The sequence below is a fragment of the Heteronotia binoei genome, chromosome 2, assembly GCF_032191835.1.
Source record: "Heteronotia binoei isolate CCM8104 ecotype False Entrance Well chromosome 2, APGP_CSIRO_Hbin_v1, whole genome shotgun sequence".
Taxonomy (NCBI): domain Eukaryota; kingdom Metazoa; phylum Chordata; class Lepidosauria; order Squamata; family Gekkonidae; genus Heteronotia; species Heteronotia binoei.
The window spans coordinates 173,457,448-173,473,496 of NC_083224.1; the positions used below are offsets into that span (position 1 = coordinate 173,457,448).

The 16,049-nt window shown below is 45.3% G+C and overlaps 1 protein-coding gene across 1 annotated transcript in view; it reads right to left on the reverse strand.

The window, feature by feature from the left end:
• Positions 1 to 16,049, reverse strand: part of ASTN1 (astrotactin 1) — a 287,830-nt gene that overhangs the window by 172,539 nt on the left and 99,242 nt on the right. Inside the window, 1 exon segment of the mRNA XM_060233049.1 lies at positions 5,863 to 6,050. Coding sequence (XP_060089032.1) covers positions 5,863 to 6,050 — 188 coding nt within the window.

A 16,049-nucleotide genomic window follows, 5' to 3' on the forward strand; every position in this document is an offset into this window, starting at 1 on the left:
ATGGGAGGCATTGATGTGGGTAAAAAGAATTAGAAGTAGGGGAGGGTGGAATCTTAATGGCATCTCTCATGACACCAAAGTACAGAATTGGGTGGGAGAATTTGGAAATGAACTTCCTCCGTTCTGACATCCCTGAGCTTATGATCTCTGAGCCCAAACCCTCTCCAACATTTGTAGGGATGTGCCACTGAACCAGCCCTGGTCTTTCATTTTTTATTTCATTTTTACCCTTGACTTTCTCCCCAACGGGGACTTGAAGAAACCTCATTCTCCTCCCCTCCAGGGCTTTTCTTTTTGTAGCAGGAACTCCTTTGCATATTAGGCTACTCCCCACCAATGTAACCAATCCTCCTGGAGCTTACAGTAGGCCCTGTAAGAAAAGCCCTGTAAACTCTTGGAGGATTGGCTACATCAGGGGAGTGTGGCCTAATATGCAAAAGAGTTCCTCCTACAAAAAAGCCCTTCATTTTACCCTCACAACAACCCTGTGACATAGATCAGGTGTGTGACTGGCCCAAGGTGACCCAGAACGCTTCTGTGCTAGACTGGGGATTGGAACCTGCGTTTCTGAGATCCTAGCCCAGTATTGTAACCACTACGCCATGGTGGCTCTCGCTTCCAGCTTTCCCTTTCCCCAAAGTTGCAAAATATGGGAAGGGTGATAGCATTGGCAGAGATCTCAACTTTAAGACCTGTTTGTTTATGCCACCATCCATTGATGTCAGAAACTTTGGGAAATGTGGTCTTCCTGGTGCAAAGAACTGAACATGCAGGACCTTGGAACTACATTTCCCATGTTCCCTGGTAGTAATGCATGCTGCTGAGCTCAGCCCAAGTATTTTTTTTCATTCCATACACTTAAAAACATTATCCGGACATCCCTAGATATATTTATTTTATTTATTTCATTCGATTTATATCCCACCCTACCCCACCGAAGCGGGCTCAGGGCGGCTCACAACACAAAATTCTAACAATAAAAACAAAATTTAAAATACATTAATAAATTACATAATAAAATAAACACAATTGCCAGCATGCTATGCTACAGTCTTCCTTAAAATTCAGATATTCAGGTATTCAGATATACAGATGCCCGTCAGTTGTATGCCAATCAGAAGAGGACTGTCTTACAGGCCCTGCGGAACTGCCCAAGGTTCCGCAGGGCCCTCACCTCCTCCGGCAGTTGGTTGCACCAGCAAGGGGCTGTGATCAAAAAGCCCTGTTTCTAGCTGACTTCAGACGGGCCTCCTTTGGCCCGGGGATTGTAAGGAGATTCTGAGAACCTGATCTCAGCACTCTCTGGGGAACATATCGGGAGAGACGGTCCCTAAGGTAAGCAGGTCCTAGGCCATATAGGGCTTTAAAGGTAATAACCAGCACCTTGTACCGAACTCGGTATATTATCAGCAGCCAGTGCAGTCCCCAAAGCCCCTGCTGAATGTGCTCCCATCTAGGGAGCCCTAATAACAATCAGGCGGCGCCGTTCTGCACTAGCTGCAACTTCCGGGTTCGGCACAGGGGCAGCCTCATGTAAAGGGCATTACAGTAATCCAACCTTGACCGTTGCATGGATCACTGTTGCCAGATCGCCATTTTCCAGGAAAGGGTCCAACTGCCTTGCCCGCCTAAGATGAAAAAATGCAGACTTGGCAGTGGCTACTATTTGGGCCTCCATAGTTAGGGCAGGCTCCAATAGTACCCCCAAACTCCTGACCCTGTGTGCCACTGTCAGAGGCACACTGTCAAGGGCTGGTAAGGGAATCCCCCCCCCCCCCAAGCAAAGGACCTCTGTCTTTGCTGGATTTAGTTTCAATCCGCTCAGCCTGAGCCATCTAGACACGGCTTGTAATGCCAGGTCCAGATTTTCTGGGACACAGGCAGGCCGGCCGTTCATAAGTAGATAGAGCTGGGTGTCATCAGCGTACTGGTGGCAACCCAGCCCATACCTCTGGGCAATCTGAGCAAGGGGGCGCATGTAGATGTTGAACAACGCCGGGGAGAGCACTGCCCCCTGAGGCACCCCGCAATCAAGCAGGCGCCTCCATTACAATTCACTCCCAATTGCCACCCTTTGTCCCCGACCATCAAGGAAAGAGGAAAGCCATTGTAAGGCCAACCCCTGAATCCCCGCGTCGACGAGACAGCAGGTCAGTAGCTGATGGTCGACCTTATCGAACACTGCCGATAGGTCTAACAACATCAGTACCGCCGAGCCGCCTCGATCCAGATGCCACTGAAGATCATCCACCAGAGCAACCAGCACTGTCTCCGTCCTGTGACCCGGACGAAAGCCTGACTGATGGGGATCGAGAACGGAAGCATCCTCCAGGAAACTCTGTAACTGCAACGCCACTGCCCTCTCAATAAGTTTACCCAAAAAGGGTAAATTCGAGACCGGCCGATAATGTGCCAATTTGGCCGGATCTAACGTTGTTTTTTTCAAGAGGGGGTGGACCACCGCCTCTTTAAGAGGTGCTGGAAAATGCCCTTCCATCAGGGATCTATTTATGATATCCTGTACAAGACATCTAAGCTCCCTCTGGCAGGTTTTAATGAGCCAGGAGGGGCAAGGGTCCAAATTACAAGTTGTAGGGCGTGCAGACAAGAGGATCCTGTCAACTTCCTCCAGACTGAGAGCACTGAAACCATCCAGAACACAATCCAAAGACAGGCACGGGAGCCTCAGGTTCACATACAATCTCCAATGTGGTGGGGATGTCGCAGCAGAGCGATGTGACCTTATCTGCAAAAAAATTCGCAAAAGCCTCACAGCCATAGATATAGTGAAGATTTGCAGTCAATGGGGAAACCCCTTATTTGCTACTGCAGGTAAGTGACCCAAAAAGGCAACAGGATTGAAAATAGGCACTCAGTAAGTTTCAATTATTTCTTTGTATCCTATCATAGTTTCAGTATTCGGTAATTGGAGGCCACCGCTGGTATTTGTTGAAGCCACTCTTGACTACTGACTTCAACAATAGCTTAATAGCCAATGGAATATAATGGCAGCCACTGGATGCATCAGATAATGTGCAAAAGTCAATTGCTGGTCATAAAGCAAAAGCAACATGCAGCTGAGTGTTAAATTTACATTATACTGCTTGAAGGGGGGGGGGGAGTCTGTTTTTTTGAACATGGAATGTGATGCTCAGTTAATAGTAGACAATAATGCTACACAACAATTATTCAAATCTGTGTGGTGAAAAAGAAAGTCCCTCTGCCCCTTCTCATGGTACCAGAAGTTCTGAAGGTCACCTTTGCAAAAAAAGGATAACATAAATTTGTAACAGCAAAATTCTAGCAGCAGCTAAAAATTGAATGCTCAGAACTAAGACATCTCTCATTATGGTGATAGAGAACGGCCAGCTTCATTAAGCCCAGTGTGGACTATGCTCTGAACCAAAAATGTCAAAATTCTGCACCCACAGAAGCTGAATTTTACATCTTACATACATTATGTAAATTAAGTGAACATGTTGGCTTATTTTTGCATAATTGCTGCAGTTCTGACCTTCACAGTGATGGCGAAGAAGCTATGCCGGGCACTGGAGACCACTGAACACATGAGGCTGCCTTATACTAAATCAGAACTTTTGTCTATTGAGGTCAGCATTGACTCGTATGACTAGCATCAGTTCTCCAAGGTCTCCAAGGGTCTCACATCACTCACTATCTCATGCAGACTGAGACACTAGGCTTGAACCCAGGACTGTCTTCATGTAAAGCAGGTGCACTACCAGTGGCTCCCATCTTTTGAGGTGGGGTGGTGGAGACATGGCTCAGGACTGAGGGGGTGTAGCTCCAAAATGCCCCATCACGGCTACTTGAGTCACAGCCCTTTCCCAAACACAGTGCTCATTCCCCAAACACCCGTTATCTCACTCAGTTCTCCTTGGGTTTTACTAATTTCACAAGGAATTGCTCACATACTTTCAGACCTATCTTTGCAGCCTCAAGGATTAGAATCCTGGTTTTCTTTAAAATAAAATGAAATCTGAGGTTCTTAGCACATCGAACGGTGCTCCTACTACCAAACTGTCTTTTTTCTTCCTTGGTGCAGCACTGCTAAAGACACCCCCACCCTGATGATACCCTATTTGTGAGTTTCATAGGTGGATCTGTTGCAAGGTAGGAAGTTGGGCTTGGTTAATCTCCTGCCCCAATTAACTGTGATGGGCGACCAGCACTGTCACCATGGGAACCAGCCTCTGCTTATTAGCTGTCAAAAAGTAGGAACTCAAGATTCCCCTACACTGTGGCAACTTGCATCATGACTTCATATTTTAAGACTCATGATCTTAACATAGTACTTTTTAAAAAGACAAACACTTTGGCTAAAAAGCATCTTGGCCAATGTAAGAGGGGATGATTCTAACCGTGATCACATTCATATAAGAGAAGGTGTTGCTACCTATGGCAAATATGTACCAGCTTATGAATCAGTGTTCACAACAGACAAATACGGCTGTGTGGGAAGGCAGGGATACGCAAGAGCCTGTTAAGCCACTGCCCTAGCAGCTAGCTTATCAGGATGCTTTTGGCAGCTCCTGAAATCTTGCAGATATTTTGACTGAGAGCATAACTACGTGATGCATTGCATTCATGCCCCTCCCCCCCATATTCATACCATTGAACATGCACACACTGGGAGTTCCTTTGTTCAAAATTTAATTTCCAGGCTTGCAGGGGCCCAATTCAGAGTCAGACCATGGCCCACTAGGGCGGGGGGAGCTTAAGTCTCCCCTGAGCTTTTTCTTCAATGAAGAAGAAGAACTGCAGCTTTATACCCCGCCCTTCTCTCTGAATCAGAGACTCAGAGCAACTTACAATCTCCTTTATCTTCTTCCCCCACAACAGACACCCTGTGAGGTGGGTGGGGCTGAGAGAGCTCTTACAGCAGCTGCCCTTTCAAGGACAACCTCTGTGATAGTTATGGCTGACCCAAGGCCATTCCAGCAGCTGCAAGTGAAGGAATAGGGAATCAAACCCGGTTCTCCCAGATAAGAGTCCACGCACTTAACCACTACACCAAACTGGCTCCTGATCTGAACACCCCCCCCCCCAAAGAGTTGCTATTTGCCCCACTGGGGAGACATCTGTACTGATGAGCTCTACACAAATCTCCCAATAGGGCAAAGAGCAGCTGCTTATGGTCATTTCAAGTAAGTTAGAAAAACTGTGTGGTCAGGGCTGGCCCTGCCACTAGGCAAACTAGGCAATTGGCTAGGGCACCGGCCTTCTAGGGGCACTGAATTGAATGTCCCCCTTGTGATTCAGTGACGTTATAAATGCAGGGGGGAGGGCGCCAGAAGTTAGCCTTGCCTAGGATGCCAGACGGTCTAGGGCTGGCCCTGGGTGTGAGGGGACACTTAAGAACCCCACTTTCAGTACATCATGACCTGAATCAAGCCTTGCAGGTAGCTGGACATTCAGTTCTATGCATGTAACTCCCAGAGAATGTCTGGCTGACAGGAGTGAGGACATATATGGGGGCAGGCACAGGGATAGCCTATCTATGAAGTAACCTCCTGAGGAAACATCTTCAAATCTGCATTTAACTCCTCTTCGGGTGAAATCTTGTATTTTGAGAGAAACAAAAAGAGCTTTAGTATGGCCCAGGCAATTTTGCTGATCTTACTAAAGTTCTTTCTGTTTCTCTTAAAATACTTCAAATGATGAATATTCCCTTCCAGTTTTCCTGTAAGTAATATTTTAGTGACAAACCCTGTGGTAGTTTTTAATTCACCCTTTCTGTTCAAAACATGCCCTCTTGACAACAGACCCATACCCAGAATCACTGATAACAGCATAAAGGGCAGCAGTACCACATCTTCATTTCAAGGCAATCTGGGTACTCACCATTACAGAGATATGAAGGATCCTTAGCTCTTCTTCTGCTGACTCACTCTGAGGTTCTTCTGTAGGTTCCAAACCAGGAAGGTTGGGGGTGCCATCTTGGTGGTGAATATGGAAGAGCAAGGTGCCATTTTCCAACCACTGCTGTCTCCAACGCACCAATGGGATGTCTTCTGTGTTACCTGAAATCTCTGTGAATAAAGGAAGAAGACTGATACAACCCTTGGAGGATACCATACATCCCACCTTCCCAACCTGAGAAAATTCATAGGCATCTTTCTACAGCAGCGGTTCTCGACCATTTCAAGGTGGGATCCGCCTCTAAACTGATGTTACTTTTGGGGGCTGACTTGAAAAGCAACTCCACACTACCACTTCCCCCAACTCTTTACACTAGAAGTGTGAATATATTAGCGGACACTCAACAGAGAGACTTTATATGTTGTTCTGAAATCCTGGGATGCAAATAGCTAAAATAAACCAGAATCAATAACCTAAATCAGGGGTGTCAGACTCATTTGTTACAAGGGCCAGATCAGACATAAATGGGACTTTGTGGGGCCAGGCCATGCATATCATAAAATGTAATGCCACGTAGTGGAGATATAAACTTTATAAAGGATACAGAGAAACACAATGAAAGATATTATTTTTACTTAAAATACAAACTCTTGTGATGTTTTGTTTAAAATGGAAAGGTGGGGGAATAGTGGGATTTTGCAATGCGATTTTAAAAATAAAACATCAAGAAAAAGCACAAGGATCACAGCAGAAACTAAAAAATATAAACCAAAAATATAAAATGCTCTGGACTTAGGAAAACATGAAATGGCTGGTCATTGCAAGCTTCTCCTCCTGCTCCCAGGTCTACTCAGATTGGCAATGGTTCTTCAGTGTAATATCCCCCTTTACCTGTGGGTTCCCAGGTTAGAGTACCCACTAGGTACCAGTTCTGAGGTCCGTTCAATAGACATGCTAGCTCAAAGCAGCAACCCTTTATTTGCAAGGTCACACAACTCCAACAAAGAACAGCTTCTAACTGGCCATATAAACGCTGAAAAGTGAAACTGAGCTCCACTCCACTGAAATGCATTGCAGCACAGACAAAGATGCAAGGAAAACACAGAATGGATTTTCCATTAAGGTCTCTGTGCCCAGATAGACTACTCCCAGACCCCTTATTGGAAAGTCCATTCTGCATTTTCTTTGCAGCTTTGCAAGCCCAGAATTGTTTCCTGCTTCAGGCTGCAAAGACAAGGAAGAAGGCGTTTCAAAGGGTGAGGAGGCGGAAGGGGAAGAAAAGAGCCCCATGGGCCTGATTAAAGCCCTGGGCAGGCCAGTTCTAGCCCACAGGCCAGACAGTTGACACTCCTGTCCTAGATGGCTGAAGCAACAAACAGAGACCAGCATTGTGGAGCAAAGTGAGGCCAAGGCCAAGAAATGGAAAGAGATGCAAAGATGCTGACTGGAGATAATTTGTTGAACATCTGTAACCCCTGGAACCTGTTTGCTTCTGTCAGTTAACAAACCTGATTAGATGCAACATTTTACATGGGAGCAGGGCTTTCTTTTGTAGCAGGAACTCCTTTGCATATTAGGCCACACACCCCTGATGTAACCAATCATCCTGGGGTTTACAGTAGACCCTGTAATAACAGCTTTATAAGCTCTTGGAGGATTGACAACATAAGAGGGGTGAAGCCTAATATGAAAAGGAGTTCCTGCTACAAAAAAAAAGCCCTGAATGGGAGTATCACTTGAGCCTCTGTGGCCTTCTGCTCTAAGTATGCTAGTGGATCTGGTCTTCTTTGGCCCCTGCTGGATGATACCACACTGCATTAAATCCCCACCGGACATCAATATGGTCCCCACTTCAACCCATGCTGTGTGTCTGAGGCCCCATGAGAACCAAAATATGGGAAATCCATCCTTAACACAAGATCTTCAATATGAGTATAAGCGAGGCTTTTTTTCTAGCAGGAACTCCTTTTGTAGCAGGAAATCCCTACCTGAATTACTGCCATTTCGTAGGGCCTGGAAGATAAAGCTGTTCTGCCAGGCCTATGGTTGAGGCAGCGGGCGTCCTATTATTCCATCATTTGGCCTCCCTTGTGGTGACATCATGTTTTATTACAGTGCTATCCTATTGTTATTACCATAGTTTAAGATGGGCCTACAACTGGTTATTGCTATGCTGTGCCCTGTCCACCAGTGGTGCGTTTTATTTATTGTTTTACTGTTAATTTTAATTTGGTGTTTTAACTTTGATATGTAGGTTTTTATTGTTATTTTTATATATTGTGATCCACCTTGAGCCCATTTATAGGAAAAGGCAGAATATAAGCCTATTAAATAAATACATATTAGGCTGTACCCCCTTGATGTAGCCAATCCTCCAAGAGCTTACAGTAGGCCTGTAAGAAGAGCCCTGTAAGCTCTTGGAGGATGAGCTACATCAGGGGGGTGTAGTCTAATATGCAAATGAGTTTCTGCTAAAAAAAAGCCCTACATATGAGGGCCTGCAGTTAAACATGTGAGTAAGAACACACATGTCTAGATGGTCTAGACCAGGAGTGTCAAACATGTGGCCCGGGGGCTGAATCAGGCCTCCAGAGGACTCTTATCAGGCCCCTGAGCAACTGACTCTTGTCTGTTTCCTTCTTCCTCTCTCTTGCTTCCTTCTGAATCACAGATTGCTTTGCCAGGCTTGCTCAATAGCACAGGAGCTGCAGAGCAGAGCCTCTGTTTTCTCCATTGGCTGAGGCTCCTCCCTTGGGGAGGAAGGGGGGAAGGCAGAGCTTGCTTTGCCAGGCTCTCTCAGTAGAACAGATGACCTACTGTGCCTCCTGCCCCTCCTAGGTAAGGAAGGAAAGAGCCAGAGCTTCTTTTGCCTGGTTCCTTGGATCCCATGGGAGAAATACAAAGAAAGCACCTTTAAGACCGAGTGCTAATGTTTTAAGCATGTTTTAAGGTTGTTTTTTTTTTAAAAAATATCTAATTGTGTTTGTCTGTCTGCTTTATAAAGTTTGTATTTCTGCTACCTAATATTAAATAGGTACACATATGTCCTGGATCAACATGGCCCAACCCAACCAGGTCAGATTTGGCCCACATAACAAATGAGTTAGACACCCCTGGTCTAGACTGAACCAGAGAATCATGTTGTGCAATGCAGGGGTTGTTTTGTAGAAAAATAGTGGAGCTCCTTAGCATTACTCATTAGCATATGCTGCCCCCCACCAGCTAAAAGCAACCCGACCAAGAAAGGAGAGCTCTGAATGAGCGAGGCCTGCTTGAGCTGGCTAGAGATCCAGCCAGCCCAAGCAAGCCTAGTTCGCCTGGGGCTCTCCTGGGCTGCTCCTCAGTCAAAAGGCCAGCAAGCCACCCACCACTCAAAATCACATAAGAAGTGGAAAAAGGGTGGCACAGGCTTCTCTGGGGGTTAATGAGGGCTGCTGGGGGTGCGGCAAAGCTCTTGGTGGCTGGCTGGCTGCTCTCCTAATCCAGGGATTGTTATGCAGCTGCAAGGTAGGTAGGTGGGGAGGCAGAGGTGGAACCCTAAAAAAGGTTCAGGAGCTGCGCTTCTGTGAGCTCCTGCTGAATTCAAGGTCTGATGCCATGGCTTTTGCCAGTTTCAGTTTAACAAAGCAAAAAACGATGGCTGGGAAGTTGATATATATATATAAAGTTCCAGAGTAACTGGAGCTTTATCAGCCATTTCTCAAAGGAACGCAGGATACCTGGTTCTCCAATCTCCCGTTATAAGGTAAACCAGAACAAGCAATTCTGTCTCTTCTGCCCTTCCCATTTAAGTGTCACCCAAATCCTGTTAATGGGGTTAGACTGGGGTTAGGATGAAAAGAGAAAGATGGGCTCAAGATCATCTAGCAAGCTTTAGGACTTAGAGGGAATGGAACCAAGGTCTGCCCAGCCCTGGTTTAACACTCTAACCATTATCTATGTAATTCATCTCTCCCTTGCCTTTCTGATCAGTGGAGAAGAGTACATTGTTCTCCTCATCTATTATATCCTCACAACCACCTTATGAGGCTGAGAGTGTGTGAGGCTGAGATTAGGCTGAGAGTGTGTGACTGGCCCAAGCTCACCCAGAAAGATTCCATAGCAGAGTGAGGATTCAAACCTGGGTCTCCTGGATCCTAATCTGATGCTCTAACCAGACTGGCTTACATTATACTATGCTGGGCTTTCTTTACTCTAGTGCCTAAAGTCATTGGGTGCAATCCTGCACTCATAGATAGCAGGGTGAACAACTCCTATACAGCACTAATCTCCAGCACCAGCTGCCTCCTTCTGCACTACACCACATCTCTTGCCCATCTCAGCAGCACTTCACTCCTTGCTCTTCTGCACAGCCTCAATTCAAAGTGTGCTCCCAGCACAGCCAACACCCTGTGCAGAGTGGCTGAGGTTAGGATGTGGCAGGCAGGCCTGGGAGCTACTCAGCTGCTACTGAAGAGCTCCACCCAATTGCAGATGACTCAAAAGAGCCACAGGTTAGAATAGAATCCTATGGAAGCCATAGAAGAGGAGGAGGAGGAGAAGGAGGATTTATACCTCACCCTTCATTTGGAGTCTCAGACAAGCTTACAGTCTCCTTTCCCTTCCCCTCCCCCACAATATACAGCCTGTGAGGTATGTGGGGCTGAGAGAGCTCTGAGAGAACTGCTCTGACTGACCCAAGATAACTTCAGCAGCTGTATGTGGTGGAGTGGGGAATCAAACACAGTTCTCCCACATTAGTGTCCACACTCTTAACCACTACACCAAACTGGCTCTCTTTGAGGACTGCACACTTATAATATCTCAGGCTTCCATAGTCTGCTTGTTTCTTTCCATCTTTCACTTCTCAGTTGGCCTCCTTGCTTAGCATCTGCTGGCCATTAGGACTATCGAAATCAGGCTTGGGAAGAGAGTCCTCCAATACGCTCTAAGGACTCGGGTTACATCTGACACTGCCATACGCCATGTTCTGAAGGATAATGAGCGTTTTCCTTTAGCATTATTAACCCCTGGCTCCAGATGGCTTTTTTTTTTAAAAAACGAAGGTGTTAGAAGTTAATACCAGTGTTAATGGCTTCCCATCCAAGGCCTTAATGGAAGCCACATGGGGGAAGCAGAACCCCCATCAATATCTTTCAAAACTCTGAACTTGAAATCTGTGCTTTTCAGCTCTTTCCTTCGCTGGCCCTGAATCTGATGTCCCATCATATAGATTCATGAGCTGTATCCTTTGTTCAGGGTAATGTAACACGTTCATGCTCACGTAATTTAACATTCCAAGGGCATGTGTCGTCAGTCCTTGGAGAAGGGGGATGTGGATAGGCAGCCACTGGGCAGAGAATCATTGTCCTTCCAAGGTCACTATCAATGTTGTTCTTCATCAGGAGCCACTTTAAACTGTTGTCCTTGGCACAAAATGAACAAGGAGTGAGCGGTGTAGTGTTGCTGAAGGACTTCGGTACCTGCAGACCTAAGTCACGTTACTAGCAGAGATAGCTGCTAAAGGGAGTGGAACACAGATGCCATTGGGCTAGATCTAAACCATGAGAGATTGAAACCTTGGCATTATCCACCAATAATTTCTCCAGAGGAGGAAGAGCAGGAGGAGGGAGAAGGAGAAGGAAAATAAGGAGGAGCAGCAGGAGGAGATTGGATTCATATCCCACCCTTCACTTGGCATCTCAGCATGGTTTCAATTACCTTCCCTTCCTCTCCCCACAGTAGACACCACAACAGGTGGGGCTGAGAGAGCTCTGAGAGAATTATGACTGACCCAAGGTCACTCCAGCAGTTGTGTGTGGAGAAGTAGGGAATCAAACCTGGTTCTCCAGATCTGATCACTGAAGCCTGTAAAATCGAGGAAACATTATCTCTGATCATCCCTCTAACACCACAAGCTATATTACTAAACTACTGGAATGTGAAATGTAATGAGGATTCAAAAAAGGAAATTACTACTGCACTCTTGTCCATAGCAAAAACTTCAGTAGCATTGAAGTGGAAAGATTCAAAAATGCCTACTATTGACCAATGGAAGAACAAACTGTGGGATTACTTTATTTTAAGTTAATTGGCTTCTACTACTTCTAACTGCTCTCTTGCATTATATGATAGAAAAGTGATAAGACCATGATACTCTATAGTTTGCTATCTGTTACAAACTGATAACTTACCTGCTAATGTAGTATACCAGAAATTGGTTGGTTTTTTAAAATTATTTTATTTGGTTGATTTATATTCTGCCCTTTTCCATACGGGCTCAGGGCGGATCACAGTCATGGTAGAACAGTTAAAATGCAGTAAGTTAATAATGTATGAATAAAACATAACTCAAAAACTCAGAAATATACACAGGCAGGCACATATTTCAGGTGAAAGCATAATTTTTCGACTCATTGTAGCTTTTCAGCCCATTTTTAGAATACTTTAAATATTTTTTTTACTGTTTTCATTCAACGCACATTGTATATCTGCACTACTTTGTACAGCCATACATGACTGTGAGGAGAAATAAGATTGAACACACCAGTGTGGTAGAGTAGTTATGGATGGTGTACAACTAGATTTAGTAGTTATGGATGGTGTACCACTAGATTGGGGAGACCCAGGTTTCTGTCACTACTTAACCATGCAGCTTGCTAGATGCCCTCAGCTCGGTCATTCTCACTCAGACTAGCCTGTCTCACAGGTTAGTTGTGAAGATAAAACAGAAACGAGGTGAGCTAGGGACGATGCTTGGGAATCAGGCAGGGTTAAAATGTGACAGAGAGACACAAAGTGCCCCCTGCTCTCAGGTTTGAGTCTGGAAAACTGGCACATGCTCTCCAGAATTAACCTGCCAACCCCACCTCAAATCCATTTTTAAAGTGTGATGATGTTACATGTGTTTTTCAAAACCCACAGAAGCAAAGAGTTATAAATCAAAATCACTTATGCTTACACAGCCATTGGGACTTATCATCAAGCATCTAAAAATTTATGATTAAAATTAGGCCATCCTTGATTAAGAATGATCTGCACCTCTCTCCTCTTTTTGAATTTTTAGATCCCTTTCTCTTAGGTTCTGTGCTTAGCGCTTTGTTTTGCCTTCTCTGTTACAGATTTGTTTCATTGATCCAAACTCTTTCTTCAAGTAAGCTTTATACCTCTGTATTAAAAAGCCATCTCTCATGGACTTGCTGCAGGTCCTCACAGGGAGAGGAATGCACGATTGTTCATTTCCAAACACCCTCTGCTCTACTCTCTTTACAAACAGACTGCAAGACCTCCTCTCTCTCTCTCGACCAGGCAGAGCACTTAAGAAGAGGAATTCAATGTTACTGTACACAGTGCTATCTTGTGCCCCGTTAGCATGGTCCCCTCCATGACATGTATGTGTTGTGGTCCTATAAGCAAGCCATAACATGACCACAAAGGCATATTGTTCATGACAATCAGGTTTGTTTTGGTGAGATGGAAATTAAGAGAACAGTGGCACAGCGAGATTTCAAAGTGCAAACAAAAAGCTGGATCCTGTGATCCACAGAAGCAGGGTTGCAGGATCATACCCACTCTTTCTTCCCCTTGTAGCCATTTGCAATTCTTGCAAAGTTTACTTCCAGGGTCAAGGGACTAACAGCTGCACTGGTTAGCTGGCTATAGTGAGCAGAGGGAAGGGGCAAAAATCACTCACAATTCCTTCCGTTCCTTAAACAGATTACTGCTCGAGCAAGAGGCAGAAAGGGCACTTATCCCTTTCTCCTGCCCCACTAATGCCACCTGGCCATTGCAGCTATTGGTGCGTGTTGAGTCCCTCAACCTCAAGAATCAACTTTCTTGGGATTGGGAGTGGCTATGGGGGGAAGAGAGTGAAGATTCTGGACTTCCAGTGCTTTCTTGTGGTGATTCACGAGATCCACAAAAATAACACTTGGCAAGTGAGAGCAGATTCAAGGGAGAAATTCAGCTGCAAAGAAATTCAGAATCATCAAGTTGATTAGGGGACTGGAGCATCTTCCCTATGAAGAAAGGCTGAAGAGCTGAAACTTTCAGTTTAGAAAAGGAACAACTAAGAGGCGACAAGATAGAGGTTTATAAAATTCTGCACAGGGTGGATGGAGAGAGTTGACAAAGAGAACTTTTTGGCCCTCTTCCCAAATACTAGGACAGGGGAGCATCCAATGAAGTTGATGGGTAGTAAATTCAGGATGGACAAAAGGAAACACTCCTTTACACAATGAGTGTTTAAAATGTAGAACGTGCAGCCAGAGGATGGCAATGAACAGAGGCAAAAGGGGATTAAACAAATGAAAGAAACTCAGCTCTATCAGTAGTTACTAGCCATGGTGACTAAAGGAAACCCACATTCAGAAGCAGTCAACTTCTGAATCCCAGTGCCGGGAGGCAACATTAGGGGAAGGCCCTCCAGAGGAACTGGTTGGCCACTGTGTGAGACAGGATGCTGGACTAGGTTGAATGTAAGAACATAAGAGACACCAAGGCTTTTTTTGTAGCTGGAACTCCTTTGCATATAGGCCACACACCCCTGATGCAGCCAGTCCTCCAGGAGCTTACAGTGGGCCCTGTACTAAGAGTCCTGTAAGCTCTTGGAGAATTGGCTACATGAAAGGGGTGTGGCCTAATATGCAAAGGAGTTCCTGCTACAAATAAAGCTCTGATAGATGCCATGTTGAATCGGGCCAAGGACGCATCCAGTCCAGCACTCTGTGACACACAGTGATCAAATCCCAGGTGCCATCAGGAGGTCCACCAGCAGAGCCAGTTCACTGGTCTGATCCAGCAGGGCTCTTCTTATGTTCTTATTCCTATATGTGACCAACACTGCAATCCCTTTTGGCATGTCAAGGCCCAAACTTAAAAGGGACTCAATTTCCTATTGGAAAAAGGGGGCAGAGTGGCTTGAAAAAGATGGAGGTTCCTATAAATTACAGCTTCTGGGAGCAACAGATTTCAAATGTAAGTTAGCTTAAGGCTGAATACTTGAGCTGGGATGTAGGGAGGAATGACTCTTTCGCAGCTGCAGACTGGGAGCAGGGATGAGGAGAGGCAGAAGTGGAAATATTTTCCACCCAACACCCACTAGCAATCAAAATGCTGGAGAAATTCATCCCCCTTCCTCTGTAACTTATGTGGTAGTGAAGCACAAGGAGAAAGACATCTGAAAGTCCACTTCCATTCTGCTTGGATATGAAATGAATCTGGCTCTCCTATACCAGTTTAACTCTGTACTGTGTATGCACAAACCTTTAGAAAAGGCAACTGACTGGTTCAAGATTAACCCAGATAAGAAACCTAAGAGAAGCCATGTTGGATCAGGCCAATGGCACATTCAGTCCAACACTCTGGATCACATATTGGTCAAAGACCAAGTGCTATCAGGAGGTCCACCAGCAGGGCTAGCACGCCAGATATTCAAGGGAGATAGTAAGAATATCTCTTCAGATATGTGCCAGCCATTCTCACCTAACTAATTTGCAAGCATCGGAGAAGGGGGATTATCTCAATGATCAAGAAGAGCAGGGCCATTTTAAACAAAATTAAACTCCTGATGAGTTTGTACGTTTGCGCTATTTACTGTTGAACAACTAAGTATTTTTCTGTTTGAAGATCAGCAGTCTTGTCGTTCATCATTTTTATAGTGCCTCTGGTGGGCAAAGACTTTTTTACAATCCTTACCCAATTCATCCTTATGACAGCCCTACGGAGCCAAGTTGGTTGTCACGTGTTCTAATGTCTTCTACAAATCTGCGACGGTAAAGTCTCACCATTTAAACTAGCAGCGCAGGAGGCCAGGCTGTCTCTGCCACACACAGTAACTTACAGTGGCACAGTAGCACATTCAATACATCTTTTCACCTCTGCCCATTTAATCCCATGTGCCACAGACTCCAGGAGAGTTCTGGTGAAGCAGCAGCAGTGATTGCTACCATGTTTTCATAAGGCAAGTGAGTGACTCATTGGAGTTGGGTTATTGGTGAGGTTATTGCTGCATTTCTGTTCCCTCAGACTAAGAAAATTATTAGAGAAAGGTTGCAGCTCAATGGAAGAGCCTCTGCTTTGGACACAGAAAGCCCCAGGTTTAATCCCCAACATCTCTAGTTGGAAAGGAGAAGGCAGCAGGTGATGTGAAAGACTTCTGATTGAGACCCTGGAGAGCTGCTGCCAGTCTG